The sequence below is a fragment of the Nelumbo nucifera genome, chromosome 6, assembly GCF_055504915.1.
Source record: "Nelumbo nucifera cultivar China Antique chromosome 6, China Antique-T2T, whole genome shotgun sequence".
Taxonomy (NCBI): Eukaryota; Viridiplantae; Streptophyta; class Magnoliopsida; order Proteales; family Nelumbonaceae; genus Nelumbo; species Nelumbo nucifera.
In genome coordinates, this window is record NC_142654.1 from 12,740,704 (window position 1) to 12,763,903 (window position 23,200).

A 23,200-nucleotide genomic window follows, 5' to 3' on the forward strand; every position below is an offset into this window, starting at 1 on the left:
AAGACTGCTCCACCAAAATAAAGGGGCATGTCATGCAGAGAGAATTATTGTTCTGTGTTTCCACGGTAATCAACTCTAGCCGACGTCTCGCTCTCGCAAAAGACGAGTTGTGAAAAATGAACCCTCTGGCACCAAATTGCTTGCTTTGGCTTGATTACCGTGCGCTGCAATTGTTTTAACAATGAGCTGGCTTCTCAGATGTACCGTGCTCCCGGTTTTATCATTCAGTTGCCACTCAGGCTTAAAATTAAAGGAGCTGCTACATAACATTTTGGAAGCTAGCTGGGGAAGCTCATGTTTGACTAGGGGTGCAAGTTGAACAGATTGGGCCAGGTTTATGACCAATCCATGCCCATTCCTAAAAAACCCGAGGTCAACATCTTTTTAATCCAGCCCCAGCCTGCACTGGTATTTGATGCACTTGGATTGGGCTAAGGCCGAGCTGCGCTCAGATTGCTCATTACATGTATGCATATATGTATGCTTTTATACAAATATGTATGTATATATATATATATATGCATGTATGTGTATGTAGGACTCGAATTAGTATAAGACTATGCCAGGCTCAGATTACATAATGGCTAGGCCCATGCCGAACCTGAAAAATAAAAAATAAATAAATAAAAGCAAAGTATTGGACCCAAACTTAAACCCAAGGATCAAATATCCAAGCCCAGCCCATGTAAAAGTGCAGAATGGGTTGGTTTGGGCTCGGGTTGGGCCTGCCCAAGTTGCACAGGTACAGCCAAATGGTTCATTAGTACCCCAAGCAGGGCCCTAGTTTTATACACCATTTTGTGGGGAAAATTGCCTTTTCCCAACCAAATGGTCCGATAAAATAAAGCGCAATCCAGCATTTTCTCTACGTACAGATTACAAGGATGATAACAATCAGATTATTGCTGGTATATTCACTGCTTGTCCAAAGTGAGATCATCATACAGTACTAGTCAAAGATAAGCTACATCAGAGTGGATATACTCATGACTCTGGCAACCTCACGAGGTGTATCAGTTAAGTTACAAAAAAGAGATGGTACACTGCTGCCAGGTATCAGTAACTATCGTCATCTGTTTCAGGCCTTCGAAGATAGTACCGCAAACAGTTTACCAGAACCTGCATGGTGAAATAAATGTGTAGAGAGAGAGAGAGAGAGAACTCAAAGTATAAACAAAAAGCTTAACTAAGTAACCTTACGAGTGTTCTGATTTAATTTGAAGTTGGAACCACATAGAATCAACATCAATTTTCAAATGTATACTTTTTTTCTTGCCCAAAAAAAAATGTGAACTTTTTTCTTGAGTCTAAAGAGGAGAGTACTTTCTTATAAGTGGAAGGATCTAAAAGAGCTATGGGTAGACCAAAAAGGACATGAGTAGTAGTAAGAAATGATTTAAACAGTAATAATTTAACAGTGAATATGGCTTTAGAACAGATTGGCGAAACAAGATTCATGTAATTGACCCCATATAGTTGGGGATAAGGCATGGATGGTGATGGTAATGATGATGAAACAAGAGACTACTAGAAGAGCACAAAAACAAGTAAGATGTGTAATCATGTAATATTTTACCAAAAAGATGAAAATTTAATAGATAAGAAAGGCTTTTACAGGAGCCTTTCATAAAATTATGTTAACGATTCTTTGTCTATTTGGGACAAGGCTTTGATGATTCTTCGTTGTTTTTTGCATAAACTTTCAACTATATCCCTTCTGAGGTCATAAAATGAAGAAAGCTTCTAGCGGTCGAAATCTTGTCACATAATTGCCAAGGAATCATGGTCCTAAATCAATTACCTGAGACAAGGAACTGTTTAATGCTGCCCCTCTGTAGCTGACATGAAATTTATCTTTGGCTACCAATCCCTATTTCATTAAAAATAAAATAGGTTTATAAGAGAAATTAGAAAGCTAACACAAGAGACGTCTGAATACATACCTCTGTGTCAATTTCTGCTGATTCCACACTGACGTTGATGTCGGCCATAATTTTAATGATTTCCAACAGAAGTCCAGGACGATCAGCTGTCTCTAAATAAAGTAAGCTGGAAAAATGAAAAATCAAGTAAATAAAAGGAAACCAAAAAAGAAAACATGCATTTATGCTTGTGAACAAGGATTTCATTATCTATAAAGTTTATCTCCTGCAATGGTGTATTTGTACATGAAATAGAAGCAGTATAATCAATAACAGTGTTCTTTATCAGAATAGACATGTTACAACATTATGCTACAAGACTTTCAAATAGGTTTAGTGAGAAGTGGCTGACCTTCTCTTAGGTCCATCATCCTTAACATATATATGTGTTGCAATGTCAACATCAAGCTGTCAATGGCAAAATTAGTATTAGTACCCTAATTGATATGAGGCAAGGTAATAGGAGTAATGTCACATGTCAAATTAGATTCCTACTGCATGATGGAAGCACTTCCACTACAAGTACCTCTTTTTCTTTTGTATAATGAAAACACTTCCACCAGAAGTACCTTTTCTTTATACTGTATAATGGGAATACTTCCACCATAAGAACTTCTAGGAGCAACAGTATAAGATCAGGTATGCAACCAAAAAAGAATCTTCCATACAACCAAACATATCTTTTACAGACATGAATATCGCTAACAGATTAGTCTTAACCCACAAATACATTCAGTAGTACAGAAACCAAAAGCTGATTGAAAGTATCTAGAAGTTAACTTTGAATTAGCAAGAAAAATGAAAAAGTATAAGTTTGAATTGCCAAAGAAATCAATGCATATGCATGTATACACCATCCACTTTTGATTAAAAATGATGGTCCTTCTTTTCTTGTGCCGTATTTCTAAATTGTTACAGAACCCACTTTCCAAAATGCTACCCTGAGCTCCATTCTTCCACCAATTGCCTTAAGCTGTAAAGCAACTCAGGAGTATCTGCTAAGGAGTTTCCAGGTCCCTTCCAAAAGCATGCCGAGTAAATCTCCTTTCAAACAGCTGTTGTATATAATTCTACCACAATAAGTAGATATCACTGAATTGTCCCCAACAGTGGCAAATTAGTCAATGTATTTTATATCTAAGCTGGTCTGGTATTTCAAATAACCATAGCATAAGCCACATAACTTGAAATTTTTCACTTATGTGAGAGTTTTCACCAATATGGAACCAAGTCACCTGCATGAACCTTCTTATTTCAACCATCATGTATAAGTATTAGAGCAGTTCAACTGAACTCGACCTTAATCCCAACTATTTGAACAGGCTACATGAATCCTGTCCCAAGTCCCACCACTGTACTCAATTAAGAACCATGTATTAGAGCAGTTTCCATTTCAAAATTATTATATTGCAAATGCCTCTCTGGTAGAAATTTCCAAAGAGGTTCCTGCATAAGCTAGGATTTAAGTCCTGAGTCATCACTGAAAATCTTGAAACTCTAATGTTTTATGCTTTCCATTCTGGTTTAGTTAAAGAAATTCCAATCCAATAAGATGTTAATTATCACCAAAAAGAATCCAATTGAGACCCCCCACGGCAAATATATACTACATGTCTTTCACCAGGAACCGAAACAGCATCATTTTGTCTTATTTGATATGCCATTACCGTCAACAAGCCCGTGTCTTCATGGTCTAGTTTCTGGTAGATTCAAAAGATCAATATTTCTAGGTGAATGTAAGCTTGTCATATAAAATATTTGGACAAGAGACAGGCCATAAGTCCAGAAAATATACAATATGAGCAACTTCATTCATTTGGGAAAGAAATAAAAAAAAAGGCCCATCATTCAGCAAGTCATTAATTGATGACCTTCTTCTGAGGTGCTTTTATTCCAAAAGCCTCACCCATAGCAAGCTTTTCACTAGATTCCTGCAACAATTTTGAAAAAAGAAAAAATGAAAATTTATAAGAAAACAAATAAGTAAATAGATCCATAGAAGATTTGAAAACAAAATAATAAAAGGAAAATATCAAATTCCAAAAACATACAGGGTGAAATTTCAGAAGGTTATTGATGATGGTAAGCCTTATTCTCTCCAACATGTCAGGATCTTCAACTTTGCGCCCTGTGTCCCTAAATTATAATTGAAAGAGAAAAGTGCCAAATGCTAATAAATTCCAATAAAAACATTAAACATCAGAAACAGGTGAAGTATGGTAAAGGTGCCAAATGCCAATTAGACAAATTTATGCCGATCTACTAATGGTGCCATTATGAGGCATTTAAAGAATCATTTGACTATTCAGAAAAATATAAATTTCCAATTGCAGAAAAAAGCTGTGCACCCATTTCAAGAACAAAACATGGCAAAAGAACTGCAACCTTTGTAAAACTGCTACGTCAAATACATAACAAGTACAACAAACAAGCTATAAGGAGACACATTTATTGTTGTCAAATTGTTGCCAATCTTCATATACAACTGTATGACTGCAATTGTGCACAAATCTGTGTTAAAAAGTAAAAGAAAGCATAAGTATCATACAATTTAAGTGAAGCAAGGAAATTTAACGTCATAATATGGTGAGGCATAGCCTACACTAACATCTACCACTTGATCATGGAGTATAGGAGTTCACATATCTGGTGAAATATATATATATATATATGTATATGTATGTATGTGGAAAGACCCATTATCTGCCATTCCATTTCATATTTTAGAATATTTAGTGCTTATTTGGGAGGGCATTCCCATGGCAGCTTTTGGCTTTGCGAGGTGGGCTCACCTGGACAGCATATAAGCAATATTTGCTAAAAAAAATCCAGAAAGCCCAAATTTGTTGCTCTTAGATGTGCAAAACTAATACAGCTATATTATTTGAAGGCAAGGTAAACCATGATAGCTAGTATGCTGTCCTTCAGTGGTTTCCATGTAGAAGGATCACAAAGCCAAATTATTAGAAATTCCATTGCTAGTATATTAGTATCATTTTACATCCATATCCAACTTCTGCTGTAAGTTCCACATAGCATTACCAACTAGTTACTACCATAGAAATACTTTCATGCTGTACTAGAATTTTCTGATAGAGACAGAGTACTCACAATCGTGTTATGAAAAATTTTGTCTGTATGACTGATCCCTCGGTTGTAACAGTTCCCTTTGCCACATCCAAGCCCAGGTCTTTAAGAGCTTTCATCTAAAAGAACATAAAACACGCATAAATATAACCTCTTTTTGGACACATACATAATAATGTACCAAAGTTAGAATGACAATATTCAGAATTGAGGCCTCGTAAAGGAGATATCTTGTCCATACTATATCACATGGAGTGGCAATTACAGGGTAAACATACTTAACCAATTATTGGCATGAAGTCTTATGTAGTATTTCAAGTGTTCAGTAGAATAGCTAAAATTGGCATGCAAAACCCAGAAAGCTTGCCCAATCACAAATAATTGTCACATTAACTAGCTGTTTTGATCTGACGAATGTCATCACTCAAAATGAACAGTTGGTATCTTAAAGATAAGTTCGGCAAGGTACAGAATGTAGTGAATAGCAGCTCAGATTCCATTCTTCAACAGCTTGTCCCTTGCAGCACAGTTGACAACTTTGTTTAAATTCCATGGCAATGTTCCTATGTGGGTTTCAACATTGCAGATCTAAATGGTCCAACTTATCGGAGAACATCAGGATTAGCCACCTATTAAGTACTTCAAAGTTCCCATCACATAAAGCATTTCTCACCAACGATAAGAGCTCTTGAAATTTCTGGAAATTATTTAAATGAATAAGCTTGTATGGTCCTTCAGCCACGTGGTGAAAGGCCATGATAGAGGAAAGAGGTTGTGAAGTCACTTTACTGTGTCAATAAGAGCTCCAAGGCGATCTCCAAAGCTAAGTTGTACAATTGTTGCATCAGAATCTGAATCTTGATCTATCAAAACTATTGGCATGGGAACATTATCAGCATCCTGATCAGATATCTGCCAATGGAAAAACTTGTCAAAGTTGCAATAATTGATATAATGCTGGTATTTTTTTTCTCCATATGCTACAAAATCTGTATGTTTTAGTATTGCAAATGAAAAGGAAAATTCTGGAAACAAGGTGGTCTAGTAGAACATCTATCATTTCCCATTTGGTCATGCTTCTGGAAGTGGATTTCACTGGAATCAACTTTAAGTAAGCAGCTTTGAGAATCACAGAAATAGTAAGAATTCCATAAATCTTGTACTGAAGTGAAAAGCACACCAAATTTAGAGAAACATTTTCCTTAAAAGGATAGTAAGTATCTATAGCATGAAATGGAAGGCATAATAGATAACAAAGCACAAAGATCACACATTGATGAATGTCAGAAAAATGGGATGTTCATTACAAAAAACAAGTCGTAAGAAAGTGTTAGTTTGTAATTAAGCTTTGTTAGTCCATAGATGACTCTATTGAATAATATCAGCATGCTGACTATTCAAAAGATAAGACCATCAAAATCAACAACTGAAGAAGGGATTAGATAGAAGCAAGTAGCATGGGGATAAACACACTATAAAGTGTACCAGAAGATGCTAAACAAACACTAATGTAAGCAGTTGTCATTAACAATAATGTTCCTGGATGATACTCATCTTATCCAATCTATGTAGGAAGAGGCAGATAGCATGAATTCTTTCTATTTCCATGCAAGAAAAGCTAAATGTAGGAAAAGTTGGAGGTTTCCTTCTGCATGATTGGGATTTTTTTGGTAGTCAGTAAAAAAGAAAATTTATTAATAAATAACAGTGAGATAGGGATGGATTAACTGGAAGGCGAAAGCTTTGAACACCTTAACTTAGAGGCTGTTTGATTGGGACTAATACTTAGTGAGAACTAAAAGGATACTTGTGTTACCCAGGAGAAGAGGTAGATGGCAAGAATTGTCTCCCTCATCATACAAGAAGCACCAAGAAACTCAGGTTCACTTTCAGACAGATTGACCAACTTGCAAAGAAATTTAACTCTATTTTTAGATGGGTTAAAAGGGAAGCTAATGCGTTGGCAGATGTGTTAGCCAAGCAGGGAGCAGATAGACCATCCTTTTTTGGGCATTGTTGTAACCTAGTGCTTATGGGATCTGTATACCTGTAACTTAATTTCAAATATTTACATTAATAAATGAATTTTTTTGCTGATAAAAAAAACTAGAAAATATTGAAGATTTCTTTGACATGATTGAGATTACAATATAAGGGTAAGTGTACAGGAATTCATGAACCTCTCAACTCATCAACTCAGAAGCCATTTTTTCTTTTTCAGATAGGGGGCTATATGTGTGACATGTGTGTAATTAGGTCATATGAATCTTTCTTGTATATTTGAATGGTAAATATATAAACATAGATGATAAGTTGGGTGACAAGTCAGTGGATTTTGTTATCATTAATGAATCGCTTAAAATGGAGATTTCAGAACAAATCTCCATAATTTTGGATGCATGTGGTTTTAAAATTTTCTACCAACAAATTTATTTTAGAAATTTGTAATGGTATCAGTATTGCATTGACAGAAACACAGGTGTTGGAACCAGATATGTATCCAAGAGTCTAACTTGGCAATATAAGAAATCATGGATTCATGGACACATTTACAGAAAAGTATATACTACTAAAATAGTTCATGTTTTTCAAGTTCTGATATTATATACCCAAAAAAGATGTTGCCTTTGTTACCAAGTAATGTTTGATACAAAAATGGCATTCATCTTGTACATTATTGTTCACTTATCTTAATAAACTAAGAGATAGAAAAGAAATGTTACACAAAAGTGTCCTCAAGAATCTCTGGAGTGTCAAACTCCGATGCGTATCCAACACAGACATGTCAACCATTTAGGAGAGTCCATGCAACACTCATGGTAGAGAACAAAAGGTCCATGGTAATTGCTGACAATTGAATTTGTTGCTTTAAATGACTAAAGTTTTCAATTATATGCAAAAAGGGTCCAGTCATTCAGACTGTCCAGTGTTTTCAAGAATAAAACAATCACCTGTCTCAAGAAGATAATATCCTTTAGACCTTTACTACATACTGTTGAAATGGAAGGACATCACCGTACAAGTGTTGATAGTTGTGTTGGGCCTCTTATTTTATTTCTTACCGTTATTGGACCTCGGCCCACAATATTTTATTGTTTTTAGTTGTTTATAGCAGTATCCACCTCACTAGGGGCATATTGATCTTTGTACATGTTTTATTCTTTAAGTATAAATAACAGTGATTGGGGTGGCCATAGCACTTTTGGCTCCCCTTTTTCTTCCTCCTATTTTCTTCTTCTCTTCCTTCTCTCTCTTCTTGCTTTCAATCAATCTACTCTATTCAGTTTTCTTGCTGCTTTTCCCCTTTGTTTGTAAGTCAGCATATTTCTACTTGGTATCAGAGCCACTTTAAGTTCTCTTGAAGTTGGTACTGTGCAGTCTTGAGATCAGCCGACTGCACAGAAGAGTAGGAAGGCTGATTATCTGTCCTTTGAAGCCTAACCCCTGGAGGTTTTGGTGGATCTTTGCTGCCCACGGAGGAATCTAGGAGAAAAAACAGAAAATAGGAAGTATCAGAGAAAGAAAAGGTTACATCCAGTCTGTCTACACCCCTTGGAAGTGGTGGCCGCATCCAACTCACTTTGTTTTTGGATCTGGGAGTGGCCAATTGCTTCTGGAGAGTTTTCTAGAGCTTATGGAGAGAGCAATTTCAACTCTCCAGTTTTCTCCTTCTCCCAGGTTAAAGAAAACTGGTCTTTGATCTCTGGAAACCAGTTTTTTTCCTGGATTTTTCTCTTTAGGAAGGTTTGTTTCAATCTGCCTTACCCCTGTTCCTATAGTCCTGGGACAAATCTGCTGGTCATGTTTGTCATCTGTTAGCTTCTCTAGAACCTTGTTCTTGCTTTCTAGCTTGGAGATTGGTTGTTTGAAATTGTTTGAAAACAATGGGCAGATCTGGAAGTAATCAGAAGACAGGAGAGAATTGGGTATGTCTCCAGGAGGAATGGAAGAGATGTCAAGAACCCAAATCACTACTGTGAAGCTGGATGGTATGAATTACCTTGAGTGGTCCCAACCTGCATGCATGGCAATTGATGGGAGAGGTAAAATAGGATATATTACAGGGGAAACAAAGAAACCAGTCCTCTAGTCCATCCCATACCTTAGGGATTCAGGAGAACTAGATGATCATGACCTGGCTGTGCAATTCAATGTTACCCCACATCAGCAGGAATATTTTGTGGATGAAAACTGCTAAAGAGATCTTGGATAGAGAACTATTATTAAGCCTTGAATGTAGCTCATGCAAACTAGTTGAGGAATAAGTGAACAGTGTGAAACAAGGAAATAAGCCTCTTGCAGTATATTTCTCCACCCCTGAAGACCTTGTGGCAAGAGATAGAACATTTGGAGATTGTTGTGTGGGAGTGTAACTCTTTCACAAGCATATGCTTTTGTGCCTAGGGAGGTGAGTAGAAGGAATGCCATGTTGAGGCCTTCAGTCATTGAGGCTACAGTAATGGTACTACTAGATCTCAGCCCAATGGATATAAGGGTGTTGGTCAAGGTTTTAAATTTCATAATGTATCGATCTGTATCAGCCAATACATGCCGTTCCAGTGAGGGTATCAAGTATTTCAACAGCTATGTTCCTTGTGTCATGTACATACTTGATGAAATGCCTCGGGGACTACAAGTCTTTGTTTAGGGGAAGTCTTAATCTTCATCTAAGGGCCATTTGTTTTCAAGTTACCTTTATGTTGTCACTTGAGGTATTTTGGATGTTAGGAACTCTAATTATGTAGTGTCCTCCACCTAAAATAATAGTGGTTGTGGTTTGAACCATGTGATGTTGGTAGTGTTCTATTATTGCTAAGGAATGTGCTAAGAGGTAAATTTGATGGTTGGCTGTGTCTTGAGTAAGAGCTGTGGACAGCCACGTTTACGATGTTGGTCGTGTCTTGGTGTAAGGGCCATGAGGCACCATGAGTACCATCTAATCAATTTAAGACTTGTTTTGTCATGGATAAGAACCTTATGTGCCACCACAAGTGTTTTCAAGATGATCGGATCCTTGTTAGTGAGGTGTAAAAGTTGGTTGCCACCATAAAAAATCTTCAAAATGCCTTGTTCAAGAGTTACCACCAAGGTTATGATACTTCTTTCCAAGCAAGCTAGCTTGAAGGGAGTATTGGAGTATTCAAAGTTCAAATTGGATTATGAATGAAGAAAGGGGGTATTTTGGGAAGAAAAATTATAGTTAAACAACATTTTGTCATTTTGAGGGAAATCTACAAAAGAAAATACAACATTCAAGAAACATATTTTGATATTAAGAGTTGATATTGCATATTGTATTTTTTTTCTAGCTTTTTTATCTTTCTTTTTTAAGATAAACTTATTTTTTCCATTTATACTTTTTTGATCAATATTTCTCCCATTTATACTGTATATTTATTTGTAAGTTTATGCTAATTTTGTATAGATTTATTGATATTTTAATCAAATTTGATTTGAGTCGGATACCTGGATTCGTAAATGAATCAAATTTCGATCTGTATTTTGCTTATCCATCGGATATTGGATCTGCCATATTCTTATCAGATCACATTTGTATATACCCCTATCCAAATTTGACACAATCTGTTAGCAGCCCTATTGGCTTTAATGGGGTAATCAGGTACCCACTTTAAAGAATTTCCAATGCATTGGAAACAGGCCCCTTCTAAATTTAATAAATGTTCAATCCAAGTCCACTCAAGTTGCATAACCATTTGGCTAAGGATTGGGAGTTTGACTTGAGACAGGAAATAAGAAAAATCTTACTTGCTTTAGGACTATGACTCTGGCTTATTAAAATAACTCCTAATCTAACTAAGAAAACTGTTAATGACTCAAATAATCAGAAAATATCTATTGAAAATTTAATACAATAGCCCTATCATCCATAAATACATAAGTAAATAGGAAATTCCTAGATTTAGCTCAGTGTCTCCTGCATCAAAGACAAGAGAAGTAAAACCAAAAGGCTAGAATGAAGCAAAGGTGGCATAAGTCCATCAAGAATAAAGGCCCAAATGTTGTATTTGGGGTCTTGGAAGGGTGGTCTGGACTCTGGATACAGACCTAACCTAACCTTTGGCTTTTTTTTGCACAAAGTGCCCTTCTCAGACTTGAATCACATTCTCACACTTATCAGCCTGAGACTTTACCATTGCACCAAGCAACAATCCCTAAAGTCCATCAAGAACACTCAAAATTCATGATATATTTTACAGCCAAATTCAAGACTATATGGATTCATTTCCCAGTTCTAAAACTCCTGATGGCCATAATGTTGCATCCTGAGAAAGAAAGATTCACAATTTTCTTTTTGGTCAGATTCCTGCATAGAACACTGTTTACGCCCAGGCGAAGGAACAAAGATGTATCTTTGGCTCCAATAGATATGTACATAGAGAAAGCGACATGGGTTAAGTGATTGAATTTCTACAGAAAACAGTTGGACAAGAAAATTAGGGTGCACTATAGAATAAGTGAAAACATAATACTGGTAATTGCAAAATAGAAAGGCAAATAAAAGACAAATAACTATGAATAACAAAGAAGAAAAGACATGCTGAAAGGAATTTAACCAGAGGAATAACTAATTAAGAATGTCAAAATCCAAATCAAAATATAGAAATGACCTTTTAACCTAATAGCAATCTACAAAGTAATGCACATATTGAACATGCTAGATGCCAATTGATACATGCTGAATTTCCTCTTCTATGACCATTCATTTTCGGATTTGTCTGAGAAATAATAGCAAAACCTTAAGGAACTAACTAGCCTAAGAAAAAAATGCAGAACCCAACGTCAAAGATACAACTTTGACATAGTACTTTAGCAATAACTGAATCTAATGGGAACCCATTTCTGAGGAGAAATGGATAAATAAATTATTAAAAACAATCAATAGACACGACAAGTGCCACTGACCGGAGAAGACGAACCCAATGTACTTGTTGAATTAGCAGCAGCTTGAAGAACGTCCCTACAGGTCAATTTAAACAATCTTAGCAATCATCACAAACACCTAAAACTTAGAAAGACAAGATTCCTTTTCAGTAGAACAACAAATTATGCAATAATCTGGAATTGGGGCAAGGGAAAAGTTTAAGCATTAATTATTGAGGAGTAATAGAATCAACTACGAAGAACACAATGATAAAATGATGTTAAATACAACGAAATATCTGAATAAAGACATTATTCTCAACAACCAGTAGTCCAACTAAACCAACCAAGGTCATCAGTAGGAACAACGAGAAAATCATAAACCCTAGAGAAATCCCGAGAATAATCAACACACAAAAACGACTAATCAGAGGAAAACATGAGAAAAACAAAACCGAAATTAATATGGCTCTTACTTCCTCCTTGTGAAACCAATTCCAGGGTCGACGGATCCCCGGCGAAAAACAGAGACCTTAGCGACCTCAAACGGACATATTTGAGAACTGAAACCAAGCTTGCAACCTCTGGATCGGATCAGAGTTGACGAGAAGTAAGCATTGGCGATGGCCATGGCGATTTTCTCTTGCTGTTCCGTCCGAATGTTTTTAGTTCAGCTGTTGGTCTGTCAACTGTAGATTTTATCTGGAGTGGACCTCTTACAGCATCAACGATGATTGATATGGTCGGGAATGTCAGAACGTTGCATCATCCTGGTGGGACCCAGGCCCACTTGGAATGGATGGATCCCACGTAGGATCGCATATCGTGGATCAACTAATAAAATGGAATATTCTGCACTGTAGCGGATCGAATCGAATCGGGTGGGCTCCCAACGATGGGCAGTGGGCTTTGTGGGGAGCCCATCCCGTCTCAATAGGCCGTACCTAAATCCTCTTTTTTTTTTTTTTTGCTTCCCACCCTCAAAATTTGTTTCGTTATATTCAGGCGTAATCGATCCAAGGTCTTATCCGTTGGGTTTTTTGCAAGAATTTTGGGATGTCCATTTTGGGGATCCAAGGCGTAATCTAGGGTGTCCATAAAAAACCTAAAAACCAAAAAAACAAATCGAATCGAACCGAGAAAAACAAACCGCAAAATGTGCTAATTGCATCGATCGGTTTGGTTTCGTTTCGAAATTGATAATATATTATTTATTATTTATTATTTATTATTTATTATTTATTATATAATATTATACATATATTTATATAATATATTATAAATATAAAAAATTGAAAAATCGAAGAATCGAACCGGTCAAAAATCGAAACCGGTAGACCAGTTAACCGGTGGTACCAGTTTGGTTTCGGTTTGAAGAATTGGAAAAACCGATATCACCGATTCAGTTTACAAAAAAGTTCAACGGTTCGGTTAACTAATGGCAATGGGGCAGGGACAAGGGGTCTTTCCCCATCCCCATCCCTACTAACGGGGACAAGGTTATCCCCATCCCCATTCCCCGTGATTCTTTATAATGCTAACCATTTTGTTTTTTGTTTTTTATTTTATTTAATAAAAATAAAAATAAAATAATTAACATTTACAATCGTATTAGAAAATATTCAAACATATTCAACCATATTTTTAAAAATATTAATATATAGATATATGTTTACATATTTACATATATAACATATGCATACATATATACATATATATTAGTGGGGATCCCACAAAGCGGAGATCGAAGTCTCTACGAGGCGATGAGTGCTCTCCCCGTCTCCGCCCCATCCCCGTTAACGGGGATGAAAATTTCCCCATCCCCATCCTCGTGGGGGGAAATCATCCTCATCATTGCCCCATTCGGGGCGGATCCCCACGGGAATCGGGGAAATAAAAAAATTGCCATCCTTAATGGACACCCCTAATTATCCTAAAGAATCCGTCGGGCTTTCTTGTAAAGAATCCATCGGGTTTATACCATTCGGATTAATTATTCAAGTAGAATATCAGTATTAAAATAAACTAACATAATTAAGATATTAGGATGCACGGGTTTTGTTTAACGAAATTGAAGCCAAAAGAGCCTAATGACATTTTCAATTGGGCCAAGCCGTTTAAAAATTAAAATCCAACCCAAGCATCATATTTTAGATTATATAATGTTATAAAAATTCCATTAAATGGATTTTATTTAATATTTTTTATAAAATTTAAGTATTTTAAGTAGAATTAAATGAATTTTATTTGTTATTGATTATAATTTTATTCGTAATGTTTACTAATTATTTTTAGAAATGTTATATTAATTTCAATTTTTAAATTAAAAATATTTATTATTTTTTATTGTTTCAAAATAAAACATAAGGAGATTTGTTAAGCAAAATTAAAGTTTGTATAATTCCCAATTATGTTGAATTTTCCTAAGTCCAATCCAAATTTTATTTTTGAGTTATATATTGTTGGATAAAGTTTTATTATTTTTTTAACTTTTACATAAATTTTAGATTACAAAACTAAGTTTAAATTTTATTAATTTATGTTACTTTTATTAATTAGATGATTGATAGTTATTATTTTAATTGACTATTAATCTACAAATATTTGATTGAAGTGTCGTTCTTTCTTGAATGATAATATTATTAACTAAATATTTGGCCAACATTATATATCTAATTATTACGGGTTCCATATATCAAAGAGGACTCGTATGTTGTTCAGGTTGTGCAAAAATGGGTCCTCAATGACCCGTGTAAATTGTCTTCTTTACTTGTCAAGCTAAAATGGGTTTCTTACAATCCAACCAGCAACAACATTTCCAACATTTCTGATTGGGATATGCTCCTCACAAAGCGCACCTCACAGGGACATCACAGTTCCATCATACGTACTATGCATCGGGAACATCTCTCGTCCTATGAATAACAATATAAAGGATGAGAGATGTTTCCAATACACGATGGAATGAGGTTGTGAGGTCCATGTGACGTGCACTTTATCCGGTCTCCTTTTGGGTATCTTTCCATTGGCCAAGTAGGGTTGTTGCGAGAACGATTTCTATAGCCCCCTAATAAGCCCATCCAACTACTAATCAATATACTTATGTGCTTATTCTTTTATTCATTTTGTACACTCCAAAATCATCGTCCCTTTACCATCAATGCTCTAATGCCTTTGCAGTTTCTTCAGCTCCTTCCCATTGGGCCTACCATCTCCAACAAAATCCAACATCGCAATCTAATAATTCTTGGGTCTATCCTTCTTTATCTCAATCCCAATCTACTCTATGAATCTCTGTTTCTTTTGATATTCCCAACTTCCCCAACACCACATATAACTCCCCTGCTAATATAAAACCATCTCCATCTTCATCACAAAAGATCTATGACACATGCTCTCTTGTTTTCTTTGCTCTCTTCATCCACCACCATGATATGTGTATAATAATCTCCCCCTACAATTTATGCAAAAATTCACAATCATGCTTGCTCCTTGCCTCCTTCTACGTCCCTTATCACCTTTCACCCCCTTACCTCCATTTAGAGGTGTCAATTGGATTGGATTTAGTCCAATCCGATTCAGTCCAGTGTGAGTCCATTTCAAATGGACCAGGTCCAATCCAATTAATATTTTGGACCATCAAATTCAATGTTTGGACCGTCCAATCTGTTTAAATTTGTTTTAATTTAGACTGGTTTCAACCCAAATCCGGTTTATTGACACCTATATTATTGTCTTATATCAATGGACTATATATATTGGCTTAATCCTACCCAATCCAATATAAATTTATTATGGACAGACTAGGTCCAATCCAATCTAATAAATATTTTGGACTGGATTGGTCCAATCCAATATGTCTTGTTGGTCCATCTAATACGTCCAAATTGATTTTGGACTAGCTTGCCACCCTTACCTCCATTCACACCATTATTGGTCCAATATGTCTTGTTGGTCCAATCCAAAACTGGTCCATTGACACCCTTACCTCCATTGTTGAACAACCCTACTACCCCTATCGTGACCAGCTTGCCACAGGCAATATCTCTCCCTAAAAAGTATTAGCATGCAATGGGGTTGGTGCCTTGGTGGGAGTCTAAGAGGAAAGCGCTCAAAAGAAGCTACGTGGAATTGTGTATAATTTATAAATAAAAAAAATCAAAAAGATGAGATAAAAGATAGATACAACATCGCACCATTCTATTCTAATATATATATATATTGAAATGAAGTAAAAAATATAATGACTGAATTATATAGGGGTGGATTCATATTTAACTCGTTTTTGGTACATATATTCAATTCAATTATTGAAGAGGGTTAGGGAACACGAAAAAGGGAGTAGTTTGAAGTAGTAAGAAATGTTTGAAATGCTAATAATTTAACAACGGATATGATATTAAATAGAACAAAATGACAAGACATGATTCATGTAAGGAAAGTTACCAACCATGATTGAAGACTTACCAATCATGCTAGCTGGATTTCTTAAAATTTCCCCTTTGTAATTCATTGCAATCTATACTATGTATACAAATGTGGATGCAATGTGAAACTTTTTTTGGACTAAATTTACCTTCTATTTCTTTGTTTGGGAAAGTCTATAAATGTCATTTTATTGTAGTTTTAATGGCAGCTTTAATGGCTACTATAATGACCATATTTGTATAAAATGTAACTTCAATTATTACTTTCCATTTAATCCTCTCTCATTAAGTCATATACTTGAGGTATTAAATCTCATTTTCTCTTATTAAATCTTATATTTTTAAGTTTTTTTTCACTAATAAATGCTACTAATTAGATCTATGTCAATATTTTTAACAATATAAATCCATATATTTTAAAACTAACTAAAAAACAAAGTCATTATTTATCCAAGTGGTGGCTAAGCAATTCAATCATTCGAATCAAATTGATCAAACTATGGAGTCATGTTTAGGTAATAAAATTTTTTAAATATAATTAAATATAGAAATTTACAAAAAATTGTAGAAAAAAATAGACACATTTATGATATCTTTATTAATCAAATTAAAAAATAAGTGTAATAAACAATAATTATTTTATTGATAATGAAAATGAATGACATAATTTAGAACTAACAAAAAAATTAAATATAAAAATTAATAAGAAATAGTTAAGCTTTTGAGTTAAATGTGTTAACCTTTAATGTCATAAATAAATTATACAAATTAATAATATATAAGATATATAAATGAAAAAAGACATAAATTATGCAAAAAAAAGCATTTAGGCACATTCATAATATCATATATTTATCATATTAAACAAAAAGTAAGTGTGACATATCAAAATTATTTTTACATAGAAAAATATAAATATATATATATATATATAGAAAAAAATGAACACATCTACAATTCTATATTTACACTACTATTAAAAATATAAATAAGATTGTGAAACTTTCTTTTGACTAAAATCAAGGTTTTAACAACCAACCCAAATGGAACCACTTTGGCTTTCGATTTTCGGGCCAACTGTTCAATTGTCCAATTTAAGTAAGTCAAATCTATAAGATGTAAATTATAATGTAACTTTTTATTTCGACTATTATATTAGGATTAGGTTAAATGTCCACTGTATATATACATTATTATGAGATGGAAGTGTGGGACTTTGAGAAATAAGCGACTAGTTAAAGCTAAGAAGTGATAAAGAAGAGGAAGAAGAAAATGATGATGATGAAAGGGAGCGTCGCCATAGGTGGTTGTCATCATGTTCACCAATCGTTGTTGTATGATTGTCTTGCCGTAAGAAGAAGAAGATGATGATGATAAAGAATGAATTGCCACCAACGGCTATCTCCCTGTTCATCATAACCACTGCTACAACACCATTTGTCTTATTCGTACATCTCTTTCATCTCTCTAAATCTCTCTCAAATCCTAGATCGTTTGCTTCATTGGTGCATCTCGAATTTTAATATAAGATCAGTGTTTAATCCCCAAGTCTTGCATTGATTTTTCGAGTTCTTTATTATAGTTGCATTTTTTTGTTATTACAACTTAAAAATAATCACATAAATGAAAAAATTTAAAATCAATATAGAAATACTAAAAACCCTAGCTAGTTTTGGCCATCGAGAATAATCGAATAAATTTATGAGATATGAAAGTTTATATTTTCAATTTATTATTTTATAATGTTTATTTAAAAAATAAAAATATTGGAATTAGTTTGAAAGCAACCTGATAACATTAATCAGATCAAACATTTTAACGGTTAGACGTATGGGTTAGTAGTTCTTTGACCATTTCAGCAATTTTTTTTATAGAATAACAGTTCAGGGCTAAAACATAACCGATGACCTGACTGGTTCCCAATCCAAACAGTTTGATTTTCTTGTATGTTATGGTTTTTAAAAGTGACTAAAATACTCATTTTTGAATTTAGTTCCTATTTAATTGTAAGGTTTAAATTGTAAATTGAACTACTACTTTTCACCTCATTTAATTCTCTTTATTTAATTATTGTTTTTTTTTTGATAAATGAACAAAAGAAAAAAGATATATCAGAAAGATTAAACACTACAAAAAAGAAGAGTCTAACCAAGCAAGTAGGCCTGTCAATGATACTTGAAACTTGACAAATTGATGTGATTATCACGTATTTGGATGCAATGTTTATATATTTAAATTTGAATTGTACAATTTGCATTTGATTAATAATAAAAACATAAAAAATAAAAATTACATAAAGTTTATAGAAAATTTTGGATATACTATTACTATAATTATCATCATCTAGAATTTCCACGTGCAAAGCATGTGCACTTATTAGTGTACCCAAAAGTGTAATATCCGTTTGTTGTTCAATTTCTCTTCTTGGGCAATGGTGATGATATAAGGGTTCGGCTATGATACCAAAAAACATCATACTAGACAAACTTGTAACCAATCAAACCAACATCGTAAAAGGTGATAACCAATTATGTGGTATTTAACAAAAAAATAAGGGTTTTGATTGGTCAAAGCAAGGATCAAATTTTGAAATGTTAATAAACATGAAATGCAGCCCCCTTTGAATTTTGAAAAAAAGATACAAAGTGCATGTACCAATACACCCCTTCCACAATATCAAGATGCATTGATACTTTGAACCTTTATCAAAAGTGTCATGTCTTTCATGCAATACAAATTTTTCTTTAGTTCAACTTCACATCTAAGTAGTTTAGTTAATATGGGTCAAGTAACTCGTTTGAATGCAGACGACTGATTACCATTTGCAATCCTATTGGTTAATGAAAAGCATCCCAAATTTTAACTATATGTACGATAACCCATGGGAGCTTGGATATGATACCAACCAAACTCTGAACATGATATACAACTTTACATCTCAAGCATATTTTATACTCATATGTTGTTATTGATGGGGTGGTACTTTTGATTTTGATAGTAAGATAGCAATTAAATTTGAGATGTGCAGCTCTTAATCATGTTGGAAGTTGTTTTCGTAGCAAATCCAAACTATGGACCTATTCATTTGCTCTAAAGTTTGACATCTGAAAGAGCAATAATTACATTAAGAGGTATATTGGTAATGGTGAACTTTTATTTCCTCCGAACTCTGAATGCAATGAATGTTGTTTTTAATTATGAATTATGAAAACTATAAAATATTCATTTTAATCTTATATATGAGAGTTTTTGTTTGTCTTTTTGGGGGGTACCATTGGAAAACAAAAAATTATATGATTGCACTTTAAGAAATAAGAGATAAGAGGAAACGAATAACCATTTTTTCTCTTAAAGTTAAAAGATTCCTCTTAAAATATAAGAGTTAAGAGAAAATGAATAAGCCCTATATATTTAAACAATGTACAAATAAATATTTTTTCTTTTTTGTCTATGCCTTTTCAAGATTTACAAAAAAAAAAAAAAAAAAAAACTTCCACCAAATAACGAGTCCCACAACCACTCTGTTCCCTTTCCCATTCTCTCTTAAAAGTTGACATATGTAGCACTATACTATAAACAGATGCGTCTTACATCAAATAGTTACAATATTTCGATTGGGGTCCATTAAATGTTAGATGTAGGACCTTTATGAAATGATCCAATTTACTATATATGATATCATATGTATGGTGTAAAGTGTATGATGTATTATGAGACACAAAGCAATAGTACATTGTATTTTAATTTTCTCTCTTTATTTGCATGTACTATGGCTTGCAACTAGTAAAGTCAAACTCATGGGACTACAATCTTAGAACCAATAGCCATGTGGGCTCTCATGGAACAATCCCTACGATCAAGGGATATTTGGAAGGAGTACAAATGAAAATATGTAGAGTGCAAATCTTATGTTTTGTATGTAGTTGTATTGTATATATTTATATTTTTACTCTCATGCTCAATAAATAAATACAAATACAAATATATAGAATGCAAAATCTTGTATTTTGTATTATTTTTTATATATTTTTATTATAGATATTTGTATTTATACTCCTGAACTGAGCCTTAATGTATGACTAGCTAGCATGTGGAAAAATTATGATTTGATGCATTTGTATTTACCAACTTTTGTGAATTTGATTCGTCCTTATCTAACAGACAATACAGGATAATAAATAACTTAAACCTTCTTATGGGTCTCAGACAAATACCAAGACTTCCCATTGGGTTTACCTATTCCCCCCTTCCATTGATTTACCATAAGTTTTAATGATGAAAAATGTATAAATGCCATTTAAATTTTTTCAAAAGTCCATTTTACCCTTTTATTGCATCTTTTTATATATTATTATATAGACAAAATATCCTCGTTCATATCTGTTGAAGAGGTTAAAGTGGAAATGAAAGGATGAAAATAGGTTCTAAAATTGTAATTGGTGTTCATAAATGAGTTTTTTCCCTATAATTGCAAATGACGTTTTTAGCAATTTCAATGTGTATAAAGTTAACATCAAAGTTGATATATTATTACTAAAGCTATCTTGGTCAAATATTATTTTGTCTCTTCACTTGACAACCCCTCAAGGGATGTACAAGTTAATAGTAAACCAAACGGAGGTCTTGGTATTTGACTGAAACCCCAATAGAGTTATACCTAATTTACCCAATAATGTAATGCTTTTTTATCATTGCATTATGGTGAGATATAGGAGTGAAAATGATTTGGTTGCAAACCCTAATTTATTTTTGTCTAAGCTTTTGCCTTGTTTTGTTTATATATAGTGCAAATAAATGAAATAAAGTATAAAGTAGTATAAATTAAAATTTAAATAGGAAATGGGCAATTTTTCCCATTTGCATTTCTAATAATTGTACAAATGAAATTATGTTACAAACAAGAGTCCAGCTCAAAATTAATTCTTATATCGATAACAATAAAAGGTGTTTTTTCAACTACTTCATCAACTTCAGGCACAATGACCATCATTGCCGAACTTTTCGAAAAGACCAAAACTGTTTGTCCATATCAAGATCACCTTCTCTCTTACAATGCTCTGCTATCACTTGCTTAAGCTATCTTACCACAGAAGACATTCCCAAATTTGTCCAATGCCAAAAATTAGAAATCAAACCCTAGGACGAGTAAGGGGCTAGCTTTAGGGTTTTGGTCATTATCAGCCAAATTGTTAAAGAGGATCAATGAAACCAGTGTGTCATATTCACTTGTTTGATTAGAGATGGAGAGAAAACATGGAAAATAATCAATGGGACTAAGGTCCCATTTGGTTCATGGGAATAGGGGTCTGGAATCGGAATGGGCTATTCCGATTCCAATTGTTTGGTTGGATGGAATTGGAATTTCATTCCCATTCCTGCTGGAATGGTATTCCCCCATTTGAGGGAATGGCCATTCCTTGTCCCTCCCTAGGGAATGAAATCCCATTTCTGTTGATTTCAATTCTCATTCCCAATCCTGTCTGAACCAGACAAACTATGGGAATGGCCCATTCCGATTCCGATTCTGGTGGATTTTGATTTTGATTCAAACTACGAATCAAATGGACCCTAAGTGGAGAAAAACAATGAGGTCGCAGGACCTGATAATTTAGACGGTCGAACCGTCAATCTATTTGACCCAAATAATGATTTTTGTTGTTTTTTATTTTAATGATTTTTTTTTAATTTTTTTTTTTTTTACAATCAACCGTTTGTTTAAATTGGATGATTGAACCGTTGACCCATAAACTGGTGGTCAAAGTGGTTTTAGTTACGGATCGGTTTTTTAAAACATTGATGAGAATGGCATTAAAACTCACTTCAAAATATTATGTCTCATGAATAGTTGTGTAAAGCGTTATTTGGCCTTGTCCACATTTATTTCATATGTTTTAATGGAGGAACCACCCTTAAGAAAATTGTTTTTATTTTTTTACAATGTTTAAGACTTGGATCAGCCTAAAAACCAATATGCTCACTTGGTCATCGTTTTATATATTTATTAACTTGAAATAATGAAATAGCCCCGTTAATACATGAAACAATGAAATCCATAATTTAACTAGTATCCGAAAAGGTAGCTGTTCCAAGTTTTCATGGTCTGACCGTTTGGTCTCATTTGAGTCTTACAACAGTAGTTCTTTAAGGTGCATTTGTTTGCGATACAAATGCTGAATTAGGGTATGGTTTGGCTGTGATAAAAAAATAAATGATTAAATTGTCAAAAATGATTTTTATGACATTTTTATATTATGAGAAGAACACATTATTATACTCATTTTTTAGATAAAAATTTGTGCTATTTTAATAATTGGTGTATTTGACAAAAAAATTGAAGGCATTTAATGATGAGGCTTCTATTTTTGCCCGGATTTTAAACAAGGAGGAAGAATAATAGAAAAAACATGTTATGCTTCATTCTTAGACCGAAAATAAAGTATTTACACAAAATACATATTTGTATTTCCATCACAAACAAACGATTAATGAAAAAATTTATATTCAAAGTTCAAACTGTGGTGGATCCTTCAACCCTACATATTTATATTTATACAAATGCATTAAATATTTTTATATTTGCACTCTTACCAAATACATACTATTAACTCCTTCACTCTTATGATGAGATGAACGAAATGTTGTCAATGGGTGTTTAGAGATGGGCCATACTACTTATAAGTCAACACGGTCAAAGTTTGAGGTCATAACTCAAAATAATAATAATGTCTTAAGCATGCTTTTCGGCTTTCATCGTCCATATTACATCCTTTGAATCCAAGCCAATAAGCTGATAATTAACCAGATGAAGAGATTCCGTTCTTTTTGTTCTTCTCGGAAACCGCGCTTCTTTCATGCTTTACGTGATTTTTCCGTTTTGCCCCT

At 33.9% G+C, this 23,200-nt stretch overlaps 1 protein-coding gene across 2 annotated transcripts; it reads right to left on the minus strand.

Annotated features, from left to right (window-relative positions):
- Positions 1-883: 883 nt before the first annotated feature.
- Positions 884-12,601, minus strand: LOC104588480 (ACT domain-containing protein ACR12-like). 2 transcript variants are annotated; one of them, XM_010246423.3, is made up of 10 exons: positions 12,368-12,599; positions 11,934-11,988; positions 5,799-5,921; positions 5,034-5,128; positions 3,974-4,058; positions 3,794-3,853; positions 2,275-2,330; positions 1,944-2,049; positions 1,802-1,870; positions 884-1,119 (listed from the first exon to the last, which is right to left on the minus strand). In XM_010246423.3, the coding sequence occupies exons 1-10, from the start codon at positions 12,520-12,522 to the stop codon at positions 1,057-1,059; spliced, it is 867 nt and encodes a 288-aa protein (XP_010244725.1). In that variant the 5' UTR covers positions 12,523-12,599; the 3' UTR covers positions 884-1,056. The 2 variants fall into 2 exon arrangements, with proteins under 2 accessions (XP_010244725.1, XP_088746723.1); XM_088890597.1 differs by lacking the exon at positions 1,802-1,870 and having other exon boundaries at positions 12,368-12,601.
- Positions 12,602-23,200: the final 10,599 nt, after the last annotated feature.

Bases quoted from the DNA above. Each gene is read 5' to 3' on its own strand.
- LOC104588480 (XM_010246423.3), bottom strand. From the start codon at position 12,522: ATGGCCATCGCCAATGCTTACTTCTCGTCAACTCTGATCCGATCCAGA. The intron at 5,922-11,933 runs GTCAGTGGCACT...TTCCATTGGCAG, and splicing joins CATTGGGTTCGTCTTCTCCG to ATATCTGATCAGGATGCTGA. The intron at 3,854-3,973 runs GTATGTTTTTGG...AAATTGTTGCAG, and splicing joins ACCTTCTGAAATTTCACCCT to GAATCTAGTGAAAAGCTTGC.